At 33.8% G+C, this 22,092-nt stretch overlaps 1 protein-coding gene across 14 annotated transcripts in view; it reads right to left on the reverse strand.

Annotated features, from left to right (window-relative positions):
* The window catches only part of NAV3 (neuron navigator 3), a 1,064,916-nt gene that overhangs the window by 232,694 nt on the left and 810,130 nt on the right, over positions 1-22,092 (reverse strand). For all 14 annotated transcript variants that reach the window (XM_031938355.1, XM_031938352.1, XM_031938354.1 and 11 more), the window contains one exon: positions 2,563-3,574. In XM_031938355.1, the coding sequence (XP_031794215.1) occupies positions 2,563-3,574 (1,012 nt within the window). The remainder of the gene's footprint in view (positions 1-2,562; positions 3,575-22,092) is intronic.

The raw sequence follows: 22,092 nt of genomic DNA on the forward strand, positions 1-22,092 counted from the left end.
TTAATACTGTTTGCCTCAGTTTCCTTATCTGAACAATGAATTGGGGAAGGAAATGGCAAATCAATCCATTATCTTTGCTTTAAAAAACTTGAAATGGGGTCACAGAGAGTCAGACAAATGCAAAATTACTAAACAACAACAACAAACATTTAGAGAAAAGAAGTCAGTATGGCTTAGGCTATAGAGTAGTATTAATCTTTTAGGATGACCTGGCTTCAGTTCCCATCTGACATATTGAGTGAGTGACTCAGAAAAATAAACATCTAATCTCTCAGTGCTCAAAGCAACTTTTTAAGCCTATAAATTACAGAACAATTGCTGATTTGCATTTACATAAATATTATTCCAGTCTGATACAGCATACCTAATCAGATATCCCATGATCTAACATAGTCAGCTATCTTGATGTTCTGACATACAATACATACAAAAACTCATCTTTTATCTCCATACCTTTATACTTGCTGTGCCTAATGTCTAGAATGAATATTCCTCCTCAGCACTGCCTGTTAGAATCCTTGTTTGTCTGTTTTCTTCAGAGGTCAGCAATTAGTAGTACCTTATATATAAAGCCTTTCCTGTTTCACAGCTTTCTCTCAAAAAAATAAATCATCTTACATTTATATTGCGTATTTTTCCCTAAATAATACTTTATTTTTCCAAATACATGCAAAGATAGCTTTCAACATTCCAACTTTGCAAAACCCTGTGTTCCAAATTTTTCTCCCTTTTTTCCCCTTTTCAACACAGCAAGCAATCCAATATAAGTTAAACATACACAATTCTTCTAAATATACTGTGCCCATTTTCATATGTGAATGCTGTTGATATTTCCCCCAAAAGAATGTAAATTTCTTGAAAACAGGGACTAGTTTTCAATGTTGTCTCTGTAGTTCCAATATCTGTAACAGTCCCCATGATTTAATAGACACTTAATGAAATATTGTCAGTTTATAGATTGATTGGTGGAAGGAGTTTTCTCCCTAAAATAGGAGTGCTACACCTAAAATGAAATTATAAATTTACACATGCAAAGAAAGAAGTAAATATATTTTTAGCAATTGAGACATGATTTGGAAGAAAACTTCCAATAAAGAATTTAGAATTTTGAACTTGGAATTAGGAATATTGGTTCAAATAATGCAAGTTACTCAAACCACTCATCCATTACAGATCTTATGCCAATTCACAGTTATCTATCTATCTACCTACCTACCTGTCACTGCATCAATCCATCTATCTATTCATCTATCAATCTGTCTGCCTATTACTCTCTGTATCATGTTTTATGTATGTAGCTGTTATTGGCTAGGCACTTACGCTTTCTGTATCACAATTCCTACATTAGAAATTATCAGCTAAGTCACAGGCTTCTTACAATGTGCCAGTAAAAGGAATTCTCATAATAGGAGTTTTCCAGTGCTGACAAAAATTGAAGATTTAGCTTAACAGCGATCTATCACTTGACAAATGAGATGATGCAAATTACAAAGCTGTGATATACATATTTTAGAGTAACATTATAAATTAGGAATTCTCATCATAACATCACTTATAACATAACAATGCTTCATGCAGTTGCAATTTTTGTAATTACTAACTCAGAATGTGTGTCAAAATATGTGTGTGTGTGGATTGTAGCTGACTTAGTGAACAGAATGTAGATTTAAAGTCCGAAAGACCTAAATTAAAATCATAATATACTTAACTAGTTATATAATACTGGAGTCAGTTAATCATTCTGATCTCAGTTTCCACATCTGTAAAATAAGGTTACTAATAGGAACCACTTCACAGGATTACTATGAAAAGCAATTAAATTATATATGACTTTGCCAAGCATGTTGTTATTGCTGTTAAATCATTTTTCAGATTCTTAGAGACTCCAATTTTGGGTTTTCTTGGCAAAGACACTGGAGAGATTTGCTATTTCTATCTCTAGCTCATTTTATAAATGAGAAAAAGGAGGCAAACAGGCTTAAGTGATTTGCTCAGAATCTGAGGCTAGATTTGAACTCACAAAGTAGAGTCATTTGACTTTAGGACTAATATTCTTTTTTTTTTTTTATAGTAACTTTTTAATGACAGAATCCATGCCAGGGTAATTTTTTTACAACATTATCCCTTGCACTCACTTCTGTTCCGATTTTTCCCTCCCACCCTCCACCCCCTCCCCTAGATGGCAAGCAGTCCTATATATGTTGAATATGTAGGACTAATATTCTATCCACTTCTCCACCTACTTTTTCATTGTCATCCTTAAAATGCTATAAAAATTCTAGTAATTGTGATAATAATATTAATAAGTGTTAACTAGGCATTAGGCACTGTGGAAAATACTTTGAAATTATTATTTTATTAGATCCTTACAAAATCCCTGGGAAGTAGGTGCTATTATTATCCTAATTTTATGGATAAGCTAGAAGAGGAAACTAAAGCAAGCAGAGATCAAATGAGCAGCCAGGGTCATATAGCTGGTAAATATTTGAGGTCATATTTAACTCATCTTCATGATGATCATTATGATTCCACAGAAGCAAACAAATAAAAAAAAAATCTTACCTATAAATGAAAGGAGCAACTGTGGCAGTGTTTGGGTGACTGTATTGCTGCTGGGGAAGCTGGACAGTACCATTGCCTGTATTCTGCCCACTATCTGACATGGCACAGGAACCAGAGGCAGTAACTTGGCTAGATTCCTTTCCTTCTAAAGGAGCCAGACAATTAGAGGTGCTGCTAGACTTTTCAGTCATCTGAGATTTGGATACTGATTGGGACTGGCTGCCTTTTGTAGTCCTGAATTTTTCAGATTCCTTATTTCCCACACTGCCTGGCGAAATGTTCTGTTTTGCAGTAGGCATCTTAGATCCTGGTTTTGGAATCCCACTAGAAGATGGTATTAAGCTTTCCTTCTTGGCTGCAGCAGTCTTGCTTCCCTTTGGGATTAAGCTTGCAATTTTGGAAGTCTTTTTCGCTGTGGTCTCTGTGACCTGTTCCTTCTCTTCCTTGACTGGCTTTTCATTGCAAACTTTATTTTTGTCCCTGCTCTTTTCCTCCTTATCCTTTGGTAGCAAAGATTTTTTATTGCTCAGATTTTTGCTTCCAGCTTTTGGAGGAGTCAATTTTGGTGACACTTTGGGACTGCTGCTGGTTGACCCACCACTCAGTCCATTGTTAAAGCCATCCAGCTCACCACATTCAAAAAAAGTATCATCATCTCGTCCACCATCATTGGACACTGGATTGGGAGCCTGTGGTGGTCGCAAAGCAGTCCGAGCATTTACCAACTTGAATTTCTCCAGCATGGATTTCTGTCCAGAAGAAGGGGGTTTGACCCCTTCTGCTAGAGGTGGTTTCAATCTCTCTGAGGATGGTGTTGGAGAGGTGGCAGGACTGGACTGCTTCACAGACAACATGGTAGAGGTGGCACTGTGCTTGACATTCATGGATTTGCTGCGCCAAGGCTTGCTGGTACTTGGAGAAGGGATGGCAGAAACTGGCTGCTGCCCCGTGCTGGTAGGATGCTGCATGTTGCCATTTACACCTGAAGATGGTTGAGGTCCTTTGGAGGAATCTGCCCATTAAAAAAAAAAAAAGAAAGGTCAATTTAATTTTCACCATACATATTTTCAAATCCCATGTGGAATGCTGATCACTGTGTCATCACTGACATATAAAGTAGATTAACATCTTCAATCAATCAACCATGTTTACATAGTATGTTAAGAATACATTATTTAGGACAGCATGGTATAGTGGATAAAGTTCTGGCCTTAGAGTCATCTCAGGTTAAACCCTATCAGTCATTCATATTAGATATATGACCCTATGGTCATAAGTTACAACTTCTAATTGTCATGGGCAATTCTCTAAGATAATAAATAAAAGAAATGAATAACCAATGATTCCCTTTTTCTAAAGTCCTGATTTCAAAATTTCAGTCTCTTAAAAGACTTTACTAATCCTGAGATTGGATAAACTTTCTTAACAATATTGTTTAGCCCCCACCCCAATGGGGAAGCCATTGTGCTCCACTCAGGTTTGGGTGGGGATGAATTATTTGAATAGATTTCCAAAACTGTAGTAGTCTGGAGATAGATAGCCTCTCTTTGACCTCGTGTCATTCTCAGCTGCTCATTGCAATATTCATTCTTTCATTAGCCAGTCAGAGTTGACTGTGACCCCCTCCTTCGAAGAATGTAACCATTCTTCCAAAGGACATATAAACCATGAGTCCACCTCCATGACTGCTTTTGGCTTTCCAGAGTACAATTGATTCTTTTATTCAATGATTGGCCTTAATACAAAATGATTAAATTACCCCACAGTTATGACTCTCAAACTTTTTAAATGCAGAAATGATAAATTATATCATAGGTACTGATTTTCTTTGAAAGAGTTACCTTATTTGGAAGTCAATGAAATTCAAATGAAATTATAGATCTGGGCCCTATTTCTGTTTTGGAAAGGATTTCCCTCATATTTTTCCCTTCATATATTTTATTTAGTCATATTTTTAGTTCCCTTTCATTAAAAAAAAACATAATGAATAAACTTCTAAAAGCAAATCAAATTACTATATCACTTGATAGTATTGGAATATTTAATAACTCCAGTTTCCCAGAGAAAAATGAAGTATATTAAATGTGACATAAAACCTCTTTCAAGGCAGGAACGGAATCTTCTTTTTTCAATGTTTTCTCAATATCTAATACACAGATTTGCAAACAGAAGATGTTTTATCAAAAAAATAAAAAATGAAAATTAATATCCAACTGAAAAGAACTAAGGGGAAAATGTTTCAGTTATCAGATTATAAGTGTTTATAATTCATGATTTTTCTCTCTTTTTTTCTTTGCCTTTATGTAAAATCACAGAGTGCAAACAAATCCATTAGTTTTACTTTAGCATTGTATTCAACTGGAAAATCAAGCCAACTCTTGATACCCCAAAGAAAATAAATTCCTTCTGTTAATAAAAAGAATGGCATTTTCCAAATCTCTCTCATCTGAGACACAGTTGGATCATAGATTTAGATATTGAAATAATCTTAGAGGTGATCAAATCTAACACCTTCACTTTGCAGATGAGGAAATGAGTCTCAAGGATGTTATATGACTTGGCTGTGGTCACAGAGTTAGTAAGTGTCTAATCAGAATTTGAATCCAAGTCTGCCAGTTCTATTAATTTTATCCAACATCATACTTCATGATTTTAATCACTATATGATTTTCCTATAATTAATAGCAAATCTTGTTTTTGAGAATAAAAACGATAATAATGTCAAGTACTCATACTATCAGCAGGGTCTTTCTCTGCAAGATGATAGTGAACAAGCTACTGTCACATTGATGAAAAATGCCACCCAGCTGGGACTGCTTTGTACAGAATATTGTTGCAGCTTGCTGGGGATAAAAATATAAATGAAAAATAGTCCTTCTCCATACTGGGAAAGACCATATGCACAGAGATGAATATATATGTGATACTTTTCTGAAGGATGCACGTGAACATTTAGGGAGGTTAGGAAAGGCTTCACACAGAAGGTGCTTATTAGCTGAATGCTGAAAGAAGCAAGGGATTCTTAGAGACAGACATAGAATGGGAGTAAATTCAGGGTTGGAGGAATGCCTGTATAAACCTCCAAAGACAGGAGATGGAACTTCAAGAAAGCAAACAGCCAAACTTGGTTAGAATCAAAACAAACAAACAAAAAGCTAAGCAAATAGAAATAATGAGCAATAAAACCAGAAATTATATAATAGGAGAACTGCAGCTTTTTTTCTTCCTTTATAGTGAATAATCATTATGATTATTCATTCTGTAAATTCTGTAAATGTGCAGAGAATTTCTAAAATGCTTTCTTCCCAATAACCTAAAATATATAATTAATTAAGTCTAATCAATCTGAAATATATTTTTGTGTTCTGAAAAATTGCTAAAATATTCCCTTATTTTTCAGTTGAAAAGAATGACATACACAATATACATGTTATAAGGGAAATGAAGTTCTTTTTTTTTTTTTCTGAGACAATTGGGGTTTAGTGACTTGCCCAGTGTTAGTGTTAACTGTCTGAAGCCAGTTTGAACTCAGATCCTCTTGACTTCAGGACTCATACTCTATCTACTGTATCACCTAGCTGCCACAGGGAAATGAAGTTCTAAGAGATAATCACACTACCTGCCTACCAATCTAGAACTTTAGTACACTAGACCCGAAATACAAATAATACTTTTCTGAAATCTCTTGGGTAATCTTGGGACAGTTACAATCTCTTTGAACCTTAGTTTCCTCATTTGTAAAATAAGGTGGTTGAACTAAATGACCTTTATGCTTTTCTTTCAGATGTAAATTAGTGACACAAACTTATACACCATCCTACATACACATAATGTATATAGGTACATATATACTACATGTATACATATATGTACATGTACACATACATACTTATAAACAGATGAGTGCATACATACACACACATGGGTCCTTGGATTTAATTATCCACATGGAAAATAGGAGTTGCACTAGTCCATGTAAGAAATTGCTTTGCCTTGCTTTTTATAGATTCAAAGTTTCTGAATACTCCTTGTAAATTCAGTCTAATTCACTGATATACTGGTCTAATAATTAGGCAATGTGATTAATTTCTTACTTCTGCATTTATTTTGTGACATAAGTGCTCTGTATCTGTTTTTTCAGAAAAAAAATTTTTAGATAGAACCAGGATCTGAATCCCGGGAACTAACAAGATTCTCTACTGTTACACTATCAAATATCTACCTTTCTGGACTTCCCAGTTACTAATGTTCTCTCCATTTGGAAATTATTTGCTATGTTCTTCTCTACCTTTATAATGAGTCCCCCAAGAGAATACAGGCTATTTAAGGTCAGAAATAATTTCCTTTTTGAAAGGAAATTTTGAATTTCTTTGAAAATCTTTGAATTTCTAGCACCTGATAATGTCCTGTGCTTAAAGTGTTCTAAAACAAAATGTTATGATTTTAATTGAAATGAATAAAAATGGAAAATGAAATTCTAAATTTTAAAATCTAAATGATTCCATTAAATTTGCCCAAGTCTAATCAGTTCCTATCAGGGGCACTGAGCATTGTGTTAACCACTAGAGATTCTAATAAAATAGTTCCTTATGGATCCAGGGGAGATTAACATGTACACTGGAAGTACATAAAGCATAAACACAAAATGATTTATGGGAGTACTAACAATTAACTTACTCTTCATGCTGTTATTTTGCTAGTTGTAAATATTCCAACAGTTTTTATTTTTCATGTGGTTTGTGGCTACATATATGTTATTAAATCCTTGTGAGAAATGGACATTTAGGGTTATTTTTGAAAATTTATTTATTTTTAATACACATGGCTTTATAAATCATGTTGGGAGAGAAATATCATAAGCTAAAAAGAAAACCATGAGAGAAAAAAAAACAGAAAAAAAGAAGTGAATATAGCTTGTGTTGATTTACATTCATCTCTATAGTTCTTTTTCTGTATGCAGATGGCATTTTCTGTCCAATGTTTATCGGGATTGCTTTAGATCACTGAACCGCTAAGAAGAACCAAGTGTTTCATAGATAGCACATTTTTGCTGTTATTGTGTACAATTTATTCCTGGTTCTACTTGTTTTGCTCAGCATCAGTTCATGTAAATCTTTCCAGGCCTTTTAAAAATGAGCTAGCTCATCATTTTTTATAGAACAATAATATTTCATTCCCTTCATATATCACAGCTTATTCAGCCATTCTCCAATTGATGGGCTTCTACTCATTTTTCAATTCTTTGCTACCACAAAAAGAGTGACTACAAACATTTTTGCACATGTGGGTTCTTTTCCCTCTTCTAAGATCTCTTTGGGATATAGAAACACTTATAGAAACACTGCTGGATCAAAGGGTAAGCACATTTTGATGACCCATTTATCATTATCTTTTCCAGTCATCTGAGCCAATCTGAGAGGTGTGAGGTGATACTTCAGAGTTGTTTTAATTTGCATTTCTCTAATCAATGGTGATTTAGAACATTTTTTCATTTGACTATGGATGGCTTTAATTTCATCATCTGGAAATTGTTTTTTCCTATTCTTTGACCTTTTATTAATTGACTTGTATTCTTGTAAATTTGACACAGTTCTTTATGTATTTTAAAAACAAGACCTTTATCAGAAAATCTGGCTGTAAAATTTCTTTCCCAGCTTTGTACTTCTCTTTTAATCTTGTTTCTGTTGATTTTGTTTGTACAAAAATATTTTAATTTAATGTGATCAAAGTTATCCATTTTGGATAGAGCATCAGGCTTGGGAGGTCAAGAAAACTAGTTTTTTTGTGAGTTTAAATCTGGCCTTAGACACTTACTTGCTGTATGACACTGTTAGTCACTTAACCCTGTTTCCTTCAGTTTTTTCATTTATAAAATGAGCAAGAGAAGGAAATGGCAAGTCATAGTAGCTTGAAAAATAAACTCCAGCTATTCTGCCTAGACAATCCCTTTTATAAATTTTAATACCTCCTTTATGGCCTGACTTTAAGATAAAATATTGCACTTTTTTGTTGTTGCATCTTTTTTCAGTTGTGTCTGATTCTTCATTGCCCCACATTTGAGGTTTTCTTGGCAGAGATACTAGAGTGCTCTGCCATTTCCTTCACAGATAGGGTAACTGAGACAAACACTTTTCTCCCTACTACCCAACTTTTTTTTAACATAAATACTAGACTTACAGAAGTGATGGGAAGAGAGAGCCTCATGTAAGACTTGAATCAGACAGATTAAGTCCCATTTATTTAATCATCTGGAATAGGTAAAGTTAGCATTTGAAAACAAGATTGTAAACAAATTTTATTAGGAGAGTACAGTGTATTTGGGCAGTGAGTTCAAAGAAATGAAGCTGAAGAAAAGAATGCAGAACAGTTCAGAGCAAGGACTATTTGATTTGAATTCTAAAGACATTGGTTCTCATCTCATTCTTCACTTATCAGTGTTGTTATTCAGTTATGTCTGACTATGACTCCATTTGAAGTTTTCTTGGCAGAGATACTAAAATGCTTTGCCATTTCCTTCTCCAACTCATTTTATGAGTCAAGAAAAAAGTGACTTAGGAGTATGGGGACTGAATGTGAATCACAACAAAGTATTTTCATCTTTTATGCAGCTGTTGTTTGTTTTCTTGTTTTTTATTTTTAATTTTTTCTCCTTTTGATCTGATTTTTCTTGTGCAGCATGATAAATGTGAAAATATGTTTAGAAGAATTGCACATCCTTAACCTCTATTAGATTACTTTCTGTCTAATAGAAAAGGGAAATGGGGAGGGAGAGAGAAAAATGTGGAGCACAAAGATATGCAAGGATGAATGCTGAAAATTACCTTTGCATGTATTTTGAAAAAGAAAAAAAAACTCACCAAAGTTAGTCACAAAGTTAGTAAGTACCTAAGGCAAGATTTGAACTCAGAAAGATGAGTCTTTCTAACTCCAGGTCAATTAATTTCATATTATAATTTTTAAAATATGCTATATTTGAAGTTATAAGACCCAGATTCAAATCTTAGTTTTAGTGCTCATTTCTAATGTGACTTTGAACAAAATGTTATACGTTTCCAGGCTCTCAATATCTTTATCGACAGAAAGGTGATATTAGACTCCACAAACTTTAAGGTCCTTTACAGTGGAAAATGTATAATCACAAGAACTCTGACTATTGTGGAAAAATTTTTTGGGGGTTTCTTTGGTTTCATTGCTTCCAAACACTCTCCTCCTCTTCCAATTTTTTACACACTTTCAAAAAATTTATATTCCTAAAGCATAGATGTCATTCCTGTACTTCAGAAACTTGGTGGTGTTACCAGCAGTGTAGAAAATAATAAAAAAACAATCTTCTGAGAGCTTCCCATCTCTGTCTCTTCTCCATAACTAGCTTACTTACAGAACTATAGAGAGGAAATAGTTGCTTTCACTGAGGAAGTAAGGAGTTACAGAAATTTTCTTCCATAATAGGATAAAGGATAAAGAGAGAAAAGATATTGGAAAAAATCTAGAATAGGAGAGAAATTTGGGGAACACTGAATAATGAAATAAAAGATCTTCAAGTAATCAACCTGACATCTTAGATAATATAATGGAGGGAATGTTTGGGACCAGAAAGATCCAAATTTGGATCTTGCCTCAGATACTTATTTACTAATTTTGTGATCCTGGCTACATCACATAATCTCTTAGTTTCAGTTTTCCCAAACACAAAATGAGGGTATTGGAGTCAATCTTTAAGATCCCTTAAAGCTCTTACACTGATGATCCTATCACCCAATCAGTAGTCACACTCACTACATTGACTGTGAATGGCTCTCAAACAAAAGCATATGCATACTCTAGTGTTTTGAGCTTAATGTTTCCAGTCACCAAAGAGATGACTGATTTTTTTTTTTAAATACAGCACAACAGGTTTGTGTTGGAATCCTAATGTCAACTCAACTTGAAACAAGCTGAAAACTCAAGGGTGATGTCAGAATCCTGGTGTTAACTCAATAGAATTGATACAATGCTTGTTGGTTCACACCTTAGAGCAAATCCTTACAAGGTGAGAAGTTGCTAATACTGATGGAAACAATGCTTGTGTTCATACCTTTAGAGAGCTCATAAGTATCTAAGTACTCAATGCAGTTCACACATTTGGGAGAGTCAGGGTTTAGAATGAGATAACTGAATTCACACCTCCCTTAGGGCCAGAGATCACATATCTCCTTAGGGAGATCACATATATAGAGGGAGCTTTTGGAGCTTGGGGACTGACTTGAGTTAGTTACTTGAGGAGTTACTAGAAACTGTGGGAGCTCGAGAGAGTTTTACTTGGAGTCGGAGAGAACTCTTGGAACCCACAAGCCCTATCTTGGAGGCAAGAGATTCATTGCCTCTTCCAACTTGGTGCTGGCTAGAGGCTGAAGAAAGCAGAAGCAGAAGCCAAGGACAAAGCTGCAAGATCTCTTGGAACCAAGCAGAGAGTTAGGCCTCAACTAACCATGCTATTTTGGAAGGAGAAATAAAAGTTTGCATTTTTACCAGCTGGTTGCATTTTGGAGTAATTGTTGATTATAACTGAAACTAAGGCTGCCTCCAGAAAACCTTCACAGGATTGCATCTGAATAATCCAAGTCTTTTCAAATTCCAATATTAGAATGCAACAGTGGAATAAATGATAATATCTAGAGCAGCTGTAAAATGAATATAACCCTGAAATTACAATATCCTAGACATTTTACATATCCTTTCAGTCACGTTTCTAGCAATTCTTCTCTGCTCTCTCCTCTCTCAGTCTCTGTCTTTATCTCTCTCTGTCTCTTCTCTCCATATGTATACATAAATATACATATATTTAATCATACATATGTATGTGTGTAGATATATATATGCATCTATGTGTGTATAATTCATTTTATACACACATATTTTTATGTATTGCTTTGTTTATATTAAAAATGATGGGGGAGTGGAGCCAAGGTGGTGGAGAGGACACACACTTGTTTCTAAGCTCTCTTGCTACCCTCACACTAATTATGAAATTCAGCTTCTGAATTAGTGTTAGACTGACAGAATCCACGAATATTGGGAGTGCAGCAAATTACCAACATAAGATAATTCCAAAGATCACCAGAAAAGGTCTGTTTTGATCAGGTGCAGGCACGGGAGGAGGTGGCTAGGAGCAAGCCGAGAGGCAGGCCCAAAGTTCAGCACACACTGAGCAGACCAGAGGTCTGCTCACCAAGTGGTATAGCATCAAGAGTGCAGTCTCTGCAATGAGAATCTAAGGGCAGGACTCTACCACAGTGTTGGCTACTCTGCCCTGGTTGCAAGCCAGTAGATCACCAGAGAAGTTATAAAACATCCAATACAAATGCAGAGGGTAAAAAGTGCATTCCAAAGTTCAGGAGTATCATAGGACTTGGCCACATGCACCCAGCACCGGGAGTGACAATCCCAGGGCAACTGTTGCTGCTACTGGGAGTCTGTAGAGGAAGCTTGGAACCTCCTTTCCCAAAAAAGCAGATTCCAACTTTTTTTTAAAAAATGAGCAAAAAGGCAAAGTGAGCTCTTCTATAGACTGCTTCTATAGTGAAAGAGAATAGATTTCAAACCCTGAGGAGACTAAAAACAGAATGTCTCCAGATGAAGCCCCAAAGGGGGATATAATCTGATCCCCAGCACACAAGGCTCTCCTAGATGAAATTTTAAAAGATCTTAAAAACAGCTACAAGAAGAATGGAGAAAGGAAAGAAAAACTCTGAAAGAGAGTTTGGAAAAGGCATATAACTCATTAAAGGAAAAATTTGATAAAGTGGAAAAAGAAAACAACTCCCTGAAATGTGTAATGGAAAAGGTAAAGAACTCCCAGGAAAATAGAATTTGTGAATTGGAAAAAAAAAAATAACTCCTTAAAAAAAATTTTGAAATGGAAAAAAATTCCATAGAACAAAAAAAATCATTTAAAAACTCAATTGGATAAATACAAAAAGAAATTTAAAAAGTAATTGAGGAAAATAATAATTAAAAATCAGAACTGAAGAAATGGAAGTGAATGACTTGAGACATCAAGAATCAGTCAAGCAAAATCAAAGAAAAAAAAAAAGAAAGAAAAAATGTTAATATCTACTTGGAAAAGCAACAGATCTCGAAAATAGATGTAGGAGAGATAGTCTAAGGATTACTGGACACCCTGAAAATCATGATGGAAAAAAAAGAGTCTAGACAATATTTTTTCAGGAAATCATCAAAAAGAACTGCCCAGATGTCATAGAATCAGAAGGTAAAATAGCTATTGAAAGAATTCATCAAACACCTCCTGAAAGAGACCCCAAAATTAAAACTCCAAGGCATATTGTGGCTAAATTTCAGAACTATCAGAGCAAGGAAAAAATATTACAAGGAGCCAGAAAAAAAAATTCAAATACATAGGAGCCACAGAAGAATTACTTAGGATCTATCAGCTTCCACATTAAAGGATCAAAGGGCCTGGAAACTGATATTGTGAAAGGGAAAGGAACTTGGAAAGCCAGAAATAAACTACCCATCTAAACTAAGCATTTTCTTCCAAGGAAGGAGATGGGCATTCAATGAAATAAAAGAATTTCATTTATTTCTAATAAAAAAGTAGACTAAACAAAAAATATGACCTCCAAATATAGTACTCAGAGAAACATAAAAAGATAAAAAGGACTCTTGAGACCTGTATTTCTGTTATGGGTATACATAGCGAGTGCATGTATAATTTGATTTTACTATTATAATATAAAAAAGGAACTAGAGATGGAAAGGGGATTATACAAGGAAAACTGGAGGTAAAAAGAAGGAAATTACATCTCACAAAGAGGCAAAGTAAACCTATTATATCTGAGGGAAAGAAGGGAAGGGGATGAACATTGTGTGAATCTTACACTCATCAAATTTGGCTCAAAGAGAAAATATTAGATCTATTTGGTTTGCAGAGAAATTTCTCTCACATCATTGCAAAATGGGAGGGAAAAAGCCAAAAGGGAAGGAGTAGACAAAATAAAAGGGAATACAGAAATAGTAGGGGAAAGGTATAAGAAAGGGGGAGGCACTCCAAAGGGGTGCCCATAAATTAAATAGTAGAAAAGGGGTAAAGGGGAAAGGGAAAAGTATAATCTGAGGATAATAAGATAGCAGGAAATAGAGAATTAGCAGTTTTAACTGTAAATGGGAATGGGATGATCTCATAAAGCAGAGGCGGATAGCAGACTGGATTAAAAGCCAGAATCCTACAATATGTTGTTTACAGAAAACACACCTGAAGCATGGAGATACATACAGAGCAAAGGTAAAAGACTGGAGTGGAATCTATTATGCTTCAGATGAAGTAAAAAAGCAGGGATAACCATCCTGATCTCACATCAAGCAAAAGCAAAAAAAAAAAAAAAAAAAAAAAAAAAAAAAAAAAAAAAAAAATCTAATTAAAAGGGATAAGGAAGGGCACTATAAACTGCTAACGGGCAGCATAGATAATAAAGCAATATCAATACTAAACATATATGCACCAAGTGGTATAGCATCTAAATTCCTAAAGGAGAAAGAGAACTGCAAGAAGAAATAGACAGCAAAACTATAATGGTGGGAGATTGCAACCATGCAACTCTCAGAATTAGATAAATCAAACAAATAAGAAAGCAGTTAAAGAGGTAAGTAGAATACTAGAAAAGTTAGGTAGGATAGATCTTTGGAGAAAACTGAATGGAGACAGAAAGGAATACATTTTCTTCTCAGCAGTTTATGGAACCTATACAAAAATTGACCAGATATTAGCATATAAAGACCTCAAAATCAAATGCAGAAAGGCAAAAATAGTAAATGCATTCTTTTCAGATCATTATATAATAAAAACTATATTCAACAAAAAGTTAGGGGTAAATAGACCTAAAAGTAATTGGAAAGTAAATAATCTCATCCTAAAGAATGACTGGGTTAAACAGCAAATCATTGCCACAATTAATAATTTCATCCAGGAGAATGACAAAAAGGAGACAACATGCCAAAATGTGTGAGATGCAGGAAAAGAAGTAATAAGGGAAAATCTTATATCTCTAGAGGCCTACTTGCATAAAATAGAGAAAGAAAAAATCAATGAATTAGGCTTGCAACTAAAAAATCTAGAAAAAGAGCAAATTAACCCCCCCCAATCAAATACTAAACTTAAATTCTAAAAATAAAAGGAGAAATTAATAATATTGAAGATAAAAAACTATTAAATTAATAAATAAAACTAAGAGTTGTTTTTATGATAAAAAACAATAAAATAGATAAACCTTTGGTAAATCTGATTAGAAAAAGGAAAGAGGGAAATGAAATTGTTAGTCTTAAAAATGAAAAGGGAGAACTTTCCACCAATGAAGAGGAAATTAGAGCAATAATGAGTTACGTTGCTCAACTTTAGCCAATAAATTTGATAACCTAAGTGAAATGGATGACCAACCTCCAAAAATATAGGCTTCCCAGATTAACAGTGGAGGAAGTAAATTGCTTAAATAGTCCCATTTCAGAAAAGGAAATAGAACAAGCTATTAATCAACTCCCTAAGAAAAAATCCTCAGGACCAGATTGATTTACATGCAAATTCTACAAAACATTTAAAGAACAGTTAACTCCAATGTTATATAAACTATTTGAAAAAATTGGGAATGAAGGACTCCTACCAAATTCCTTTTATGACACAGATATGGTACTGATACCTAAACCAGGTAGGATGAAAACAGAGAGAAAATTATAGACCAATCTCCCTAATGAATACTGATGCAAAAATCTTAAATAAAATGTTAGCAAAGAGATTATAGAAAATCATCCCCAGGATAATACACCATGACCAAGTAGGATTTATACTAGGAATGCAGGGCTGGTTCAATATTAGGAAATCTATTAGCATAGCTAACTACATCAATAATCAAATTAACAAAAACCATATGATCATCTCAATAGGTGCAGAAAAAGCATTTGATAAAAATCTAACACCCATTCCTATTAAAAAACATGAGAGAGTATAGAAATAAATGGACTTTTTCTTAAAATATTCAGTAGCATCTATTTAAAACAATCAGTAAGCATCATTTGTAATGGGGATAAACTGGAACCATCCCCAATAAAATTGGGAGTGAAACAAGGTTGCCCACTATAACCATTACTATTCAATATCGTATTAGAAATGCTAGCTTTGGCGATGAGATGAAAAAGAAGAGTAGGTAATGAAGAGACCAAATTATCACTCTTTGCAGATGATATGATGGTATACTTAGAGAACCCCAGAGAATCTACTAAAAAGCTATTAGAAATAATCCACAACTTTAGCAAAGTGGCAGGATACAAAATAAATCCATGTAAATCATCAGCATTTTTATACATCACTAACAAAATCCAACAGCAAGAGTTACAAAGAGAAATTCCATTTAAAATAACTGTTGATAGCGTAAAATATTTGAGAAACTATCTGCCAAGGGAAACTCAGGAACTATGAGCAAAACTACAAAACACTTTCCAAACAAATAAAGTGAGATCTAAACAATTGGAAAATATCAGATGCTCTTGGATAGGCTGAGCAAATATAATAAAGATGACAATACTACCTAAACTAATCTATTTATTTAGTGCTATACCAATCAAACACCCAAGAAACTATTTTACTGACCTAGAAAAAAATATTAACAAAGTTCATCTGGAAGAACAAAAGGTCAAGAATTTCAAGGGAAATAATGAAAAAAAAAATCAAATGAAGGTGGCCTAGCTGTACCAGATTTAAAACTATATTATAAAACAGCAGTTACCAAAACCATTTGGTACTGGCTAAGAAATAGACTAGTTAATCAGTGGAATAGGTTAGATTCACAGGACAAAATAGTCAATAACTATAGCAATCTAGTGTTTGACAAACCCAAAGACCCCAGCTTTGGAGATAAGAATTCACTATTTGACAAAAACTGCTGGGAAAATTGAAAACTAGTATGGCAGAAATTAGGCATTGACCCACACTTAACACCTTATACCAAGATAAGGTCAAATTGGGTTCATGATCTAGACATGAAGAATGAGATTACAAATTAATTAGAAGAACATAGGATAGTGTACTCCTCAGACTTATGGAGTAGGAAGGAATTTGTGACCAAAGAAAAATTAGAGATCATTATGGATCACAACATAGATTACATTAAGTTACAAAGTTTTTGCAAACAAAAATATTGGACTAGAAGAAAAGCAATGAAGTGGGAAAACATTTTTACAGATAAAGATTCTGATACAGGCTTCATATCTAAAATATATATAGAATTGACTCAAATTTTTAAGAAATCAAGCCATTCTGCAATTGATAAATGGTCAAAGAATATGAACAGACAAATTTCAGATGAAGAAATTGAAATTATTTTCAGTCATATGAAAAGGTGCTCCAAATCATTATTGAACAAAGAAATGAAAATTAAGACAACTCTGAGACACCACTATACACTTCTCTGATTGGCTAAGATAATGATGAATGTTGGAGGGAATGTGGGAAAACTGGGACACTTATGCATTGTTGGTGGAATTGTGAATGGATCCAATCATTCTGGAGAGCAATTTGGAACTAAGCTCAATAAGTTATCAAACTGTGCATACTCTTTGATCCAGTAGCATTACTACTGGGCTTATATCCCAAAGATATCTTGAAGAATGGAAAGGTCCTATATGAGCCAAAATGTTTGTGGAAGCCCTTTTTGTAGTGGCTAGAAACTGGAAATTGAATGGATGCCCATCAATTGGAGAATGGCTGAATAAATTGTGGTATATGAATATTATGGAATATTATTGTTTTGTAAGGAATGACCAGGAGGATGATTTCAGAGAGGCTTGGAGAGACTTAGATAGATTGATGCTAAGTGAAATAAGCAGACCCAGGAGATCATTATATACTTCAACAACAATACTATATAATGATCAGCTCTGATGGATGTGGCTCTCTTCAACAATGAGATGTTTCAAACCAGTTCCAATTGCTCAGTAATGCAGAGAATCAGGTACACCCAGAGAGAGAACTTTTGGAAATGAGTGTGAACCACAACATAGCGTTTCCACTTTTTCTGTTATTGTTTGCTTACATTCTTGTTTTCCTTCTCAGATTTTTTCTTTCTTTCTAGATCTGATTTTTCTTGTATAGCAAGATAACTGTGAAGTCCAGGTTAGTCCCCTGAAGGCCTCAGAATCAGCCAGAGTCAGGATAAGTAAAAGTCCTTGATCTTTAGGAGGAGAAATGAAAGGGGTTAACAAGACTGCCACAAGTTCTTCGTGGGAACAGAAGGTTTTGCAAGGGTCAATGTTGAAAAATTACCCATTTTGTAATGGGTAAATAGAGCTATAATAATAACAATAATTTTAAAAAAGAAAGTAAAAAAAAAAAAAAAAGAATGATGCTTGTTGGTAATAGAGCAGCACCTGTTCCTGTTTATACATCTATCTCTTAAATTAATGATTTTTTTTTCTCTAGAGTAGCCAATCAACTCTTAATTGATGCATACAATAGTAACCTGTGTATCATTGTGTCCCAAAAGTCTATGGTCACTTCACATTTTTTCAAAAGATATTGCAGCAAGTTCTTAAATCATTTCTTTTACTTTAAAAACTTTCATTCACAGTATGAAAGTTTTGTGAGTTGTAAGTTCCTCATCTAAAAATAAGGTAGCACCTACCTCTTAGAGTTACTATGAGAATCAAAAGACTGACTAATTATTCTTTGAATCTTCTGCCCTGTTAAATTCTGTTTTTTCCCCAGTTCAAGAAAACAAGATACACATCCCAGGTTAAACTTATTATCTTGAGCCTCAGCACCATGATGCTAAGGAAAATCTTGGCTAGCATCACTTCCTTCAGTCTCTCTATCCTCTGACTAGAGGGCTGAAGGTTAAAGTACCAAACTTCCCCCCAATGTATTCTTTAATAGAAGACAAAAAATTGGACTTTAAGGTTCTCTCCATTCAGCATCTGCTTCCCTTCCTTTTTTCCCCAACTCCACAGAACAAGATGCTCCTTAATTCTGCATTCTTTTCTGTTATCTCTTCCTATGATATTTTAAGCTCCTTAAGGACAAGACTGTCTTTCTTTATATTAATTTTATTAATAATAATTTATTAATTTTAATATTTATAATTTAATATTATAAATTATATTATATTATATATTATATTATATTATATATATTATATTATTTTATCTTTTTATTAATTTTATGATTAGCATATTGCCTACCACATTGTTGTTCAGTCCTTCAGTTGTGTTCTACTCTTCCTAACCCCATGGACCATAATTTCAAGGAGGTTTTGTTAGTAAAGATATGGGAGTAGTTTTCCATTTCCTTTACCAATGAATTAAGGCAAACAGAGATTACAGGACTTGTCCAGGATCACATAGCCAGTAAGTGTCTGAGGCTGGATTTGAACTGAGCATTCCTGAACTACAGACCCAATAACAGATATCCACTGTTATATCTAGCTGTCTGTAATACAGTATACACTTATTAAGTACTTATTAGATTGGATAAAATAAAAGAAGTAAAATATTTTACAAAACTAAAAGTGTTACATAAATATATATATTACTATTATTCTCATTGAATGATAGGGTCAAAAGGTACCTTAGAAGTTGCATATATAGTTCCTCAAATGCTGAATTAAGAATGTCTTCTAGCAAGATTGTACTGTAATCAACTATGATAAACTTAGCTCTTCTCAGCAATACAGTGATTCAAGACAATTCCAAAGGACTCATACTGTAAAATGCTATCAATATACAGTGAAAGAACAATGGAGTCTAAATATATCGTATTCTCACTTTTTGTTTTTTGCCTTTTCTTTCTTATGGTTTTCCTTTTTTAAAAAAATTTCTTTCACAAAATGACTAATGTGAAAATATTTTTATGTAATTTTACATATATAATCTATATTGCATTGCTTGGTATTTTGAGGAGGAAGAAGAGGAAGGAGGGAGAAAAATTTGGACATCAGAATCTTACAAAAATGAATGTTGAAAACAATCTTTATATGCAATTGAAAAAAATACTATGAAAGTAAAAAAAAAAAAAAGTCCTCAAAATACATATCCCAAAATTGGTCATCCAAACTTGTCTTAAAGATGACTCATGATAGGAAATTACTATAAATGAATACTGCCCATTATTTGGTTCAGACAATTCTAATTGCTAAGGAGACCTTCTCCTTGCTGACATCTGCCTCTTCAGACAGATAGCATTCAGACACTTTCACTCCTAACTCCTAATTATGCTTTTCTATACTCAGGCAATTAAATCTACAATTATTTTGATAATTCTTCAACTATTCAGAGACAACAATCTTCCCTTGCTCCCTAATCTCTCTTCTACAATTTTCCCTTCTCTAGGCTAATATTGTGAGAGATTACCAGTGAATGAATATCTGCTTCTTTGTATACAAAGCTTCAAGCATACTCAGATTAAGAATGTGGGTAAATTGATAAAGTCAGATATCAGTCCCCATTGCCTTGTTTGGAGTTTCTGAATAGGGAGTCATGACTGAAAAATTTTCAAAGGAAATATCTTGCAGTAACAAGGGATGCTCTTTTCAATTTACCATCTGGCTCATAATTTTCCACATCATACTCTCTGACATAATAGCATGATGTTATGGTAACAAAGAGCAAGTTATCCATTAGAGCTCATTCACCAAGTGATTAGAAATTACAGATGATAGGGACAGCAGTGGGGCAAAGTGTATATAGAATGTTGGGTTTGGAGTCAGGAAGACATCTTCCCAAGTTCAAATCTAGTCTCAGGTGATTACTAGCCATGTTACACAGATTAAGTTATTTAACCTTATTTGCCTCAGTTTCCTTATGTGTAAAATGAACTAGAGATGGAACTGTCAAAACACTCTAATAGATTTGCCAAGAAAAACCCTAAAATATGGTCACAGAGAATAAAGCACAACTGAAATAATTGAATAAGAATTTATTTATAATACATTATCTTACAGGTTGTCCCAGAAGTTTTAGTGCAGTTTTGAACTGTTAAAGCTTCTTGAAAAACTGTTAGTTTAAAACTGTACTTTGGGGATAACTTGTATTAAATATTATGTATATGAATTAAATCATCAAGGGAATTTTGGATGCTGTAGGGATTTTTATTATAGTACAAAAGAGAATATAAATGTGATTCAGAGAAAAGCACTAATCTGAATTTAGGTGAGTTGCTTTTGAATTCTACCTTTCTCATAAATTCCATATTTGGGGGATCTCAAGTTTTCATCTGTAAGAAAAAAGATAAAGATAACATCTTTTCAATTCAAAAACAGTGACTCCATCCCCAGGTTTTTATAGGTGATCACAATAAGTTGTACCAAGAAAGAGTATATCTAATATAACATTTAATATCTATAGTGAAAGTGATGACCTATGATTTCACTAGTACAGCAAACTCTGAATGAACAGACTTCCTCTACCAAAGCAGGTTAGCACTTTCTTGGCAATTTACATTTTAAGAGATTTACATTCAGCACTGTGAGGTCAATAATTTGATGAGGGTCACACAGGCAACATTTATTTAAGTGTCTTAATGCATGGGTGTATATGTATCTTTCCAACATGTGATATTGTCCCAAGAAATATCCTTAGAATTTTTGTTAATAAAAAAAAAAAACAAAAAAACAATACTGCACAAGTGGAATCACATGAATCACCTATATAGAAATTACCATTTAAAATAGTTATATGCTAATTAGAATTAAGTGGCTAAATATATGATAATTCTATTGCCTTGATGTGGATTTCAATGTTAGAGGGTCCATAATTGAGAGCCATGCATTGTAGATATCTGTCTCCACCTAGTGGTGATTCAAAAATATAACTAATTTTCCAAGTGTTTTCTATAAATTTTCACTAGTAGGAAAAAAGACTTGAAGTGATCAATAGTGTTATTTGTCTAAATTGGGGATTAGATTTTAGTTTGTATTATAATTTCCAGAGGGAAACTATTCAAATATTTTTTTTTTTCGGGATAGAACACTTTAAAGACTGGCTATCTTTAGGCAACTGGAGGCCTAATAGTGATCTCAAGAGTTCATTCCAAGTTGAGAATCATCTTAAAATACTGAGAAATGCTATCCACCAAAGAGACTGGATTCTGAAATGAACCAATGAGAGTAAGCGTTCTCTGGAGAGTGTACATCTGGGTTTGATACTGATGCTTCACTAGAAATCAAGAGAATGATGTTCAGAGATGTCTTACAAATGAAGTAAAGGGTAAATAGAGAGTGGGGGGGGCGGGGAGGAGAGAAGGGAAAAAGGTGGAAGGAAGAGAAAAAACATTTATTAAGGAAACATTATGTGCCAGGCCCTATGCAAAGCAAATATCTCATTTGATTCTCATAACTATAGTAGAGATTTACTATAATTATCCTTATTTTAAAGTTGAGAAAACTGAAGCAGAAAAAAGTTAAGTATGTTTCCCAGTGTTACAATCTACTAAATATTACAGACAAGATTTGAAATCATGTATTTTTGACACCAGTCCCATTTGTGTCCAACTCTTTA

The sequence above is a fragment of the Sarcophilus harrisii genome, chromosome 5, assembly GCF_902635505.1.
Source record: "Sarcophilus harrisii chromosome 5, mSarHar1.11, whole genome shotgun sequence".
In the NCBI taxonomy this organism is placed as follows: domain Eukaryota; kingdom Metazoa; phylum Chordata; class Mammalia; order Dasyuromorphia; family Dasyuridae; genus Sarcophilus; species Sarcophilus harrisii.